Source organism: Echinops telfairi, unplaced genomic scaffold (assembly GCF_000313985.2).
Source record: "Echinops telfairi isolate 266 unplaced genomic scaffold, ASM31398v2 ScPeMD7_7;HRSCAF=31, whole genome shotgun sequence".
Classification (NCBI taxonomy): domain Eukaryota; kingdom Metazoa; phylum Chordata; class Mammalia; order Afrosoricida; family Tenrecidae; genus Echinops; species Echinops telfairi.
Window position 1 is genome coordinate 24,564,088 of NW_022103904.1, and position 1,852 is coordinate 24,565,939.

Consider the following 1,852-nt stretch of genomic DNA (forward strand, 5'->3'; position numbering starts at 1 on the left):
TGGGAGGGGGCCCTTCGCAAGTACCATCCCTTCCGACCAGAAAACTCCGCGCCTGCACCTCTCCCCCCAGCTTGCTAAGACTCCCCACTAGCCCTGCCTCCCATGGGCAAACTGGGTGACCTTCTCTGTTCATGGATGCCCCGTGCGAATCCCTCATTGCTGCCCTTAGCACGATTTATTTATTGTATTTTCGCTGCTATCCGATCTGCTCGGGGCAAGAACAGCGTGCCGGCCTTTACCTTTACATATCCATCGTTTAACTGACTGCCCTAGTGCGTTTGTTGAATGTAGCTGTTTCCAGCACAACTTGTCACACAGTAGGTCTTTAAATAGCAGTCACTGTTTTCCTTCACCCACCACACACCCACATCTGCCTGCTTCCCACTTTAGTTCACAGGCAGTCGCAGGAAAAAACAAACATTGGGGCAGTTCTCTGCCCAATGGGGTCGCTCTGAGTTGGAACTGACTTGGTTTGGCTTCATGGGACACAAAGGTGACCGAAACAGCCCCTGTCCCTGAAGAAGGGGAAGTACAAAGCAGATGGGAGCAACCAGAATTCCGAAGTATTCCGAAGTGGAAGCTAGAGGCAGGTCTTTCAGGGTCGGAAAAAGCACTTTGTGGGACTGATGGGAGGGCTTCATGGAAGAATTGCTTTAAGCACTGAAGCACAGAAGAAAGTATTGAAAACCCCAAACAAAGCCAAGCCAGTTGATTCCAACTCCTGGTGAGACCAGATGCTTCTGGACACAACCAATCAGCCTGTGTGCCTTTGGGCAAAGATGACGGGCGTGGTGAGAGGATCGGGTTAAAGGTGTGGGGAGATGTTTTATAACCTGTAAGGTTGTAGTGTGGTGGTTGTCGTTTTGTGACCTGTAAGGTTGTAGTGTGGTTGTCGTTTTAGGGTAAAAGCCAAATCAAGGAAGCAGAGAGACCACTTCCTCCCTCAGGTCCTGTGACAGTTGATTCTCAAGGTTGTGTCACCATAGCCATCCATGCCAAACCTGGCTCCAAACTCAATGCTGTAACAGGTACTACGCTGGGCACTGGGGTGGGCTCCGTGTTTGGATCAGCCGTCTCGGCCATCCTCCTTTAGCTAAGCTGGACGCTGATCCTATGAGAGTTGACGTATCTTCCACACCTGCACTTCAGTTTCTCCTTCTAGATCCTAATGTCAAGGTGTACATCCAGTGTCGGAAAGGAAATCGTGTGACATTTAAAGTATGCCAAGCACGGAGAAAAACACATTTGCCATTTAAAGTGCAGTGTTTTAAAAGAGACATGTATAGAAATGTATATATGCCAGATTATTTTTCATTTATCTTCTTCCAAAAGTGGCCAGAGGAAAAAAAGAAGAGTTTCCTGTAGTTTAACGACTACTGGCCTAAGACTCATGGAGTCAATTTCATTTCATAGTCATTCTATAGGACAAAGTAGAACGGCCCCACAGGGTTTCCAAGGCTGTAGATCAGGGGTACTCACACTTTTTCAGCATGTCAGCTACTTATAAAATGATCAAGTCAAAATGATCTACCAACTACAAAAATGCAAAACATATATTTATTTTTTTTATTTATTCATAATGCATTGAGAATTATTTATATGTACAATGTATGTTTATATACCTTGCATAACCGCATGAGTCCATGTTGCACAACACAACACAATTAACTATGTGCATTTTTTGTCATTACCTGAGTTTACTCTGATGACTTGCACTGAATGGAAATAGCCAGGGATGCCTAAGTCCGGACAGTAGCTGCTGACAGCCAGCCTCAAGCACATTCCAAATGATCATGGTGGAACGGTACTTGAACTTAATGATATTTATGTGGGAAAAGGCTGACTCACATCA

General features: G+C 45.6%; 1 protein-coding gene across 2 annotated transcripts in view; it reads left to right on the forward strand.

Moving 5' to 3' along the window:
* The first annotated feature begins 66 nt into the window (after positions 1–66).
* Positions 67–1,852, forward strand: part of CUNH15orf40 (chromosome unknown C15orf40 homolog) — a 7,035-nt gene continuing 5,249 nt past the window's right edge. The window contains exons 1-2 of one of the 2 annotated variants that reach the window (XM_045286345.1): positions 67–791; positions 902–1,028. In XM_045286345.1, the coding sequence (XP_045142280.1) occupies positions 735–791; positions 902–1,028 (184 nt within the window). In that variant the 5' untranslated portion in view covers positions 67–734. The remainder of the gene's footprint in view (positions 792–901; positions 1,029–1,852) is intronic. The other variant, XM_013006010.2, reaches the window with a different exon arrangement.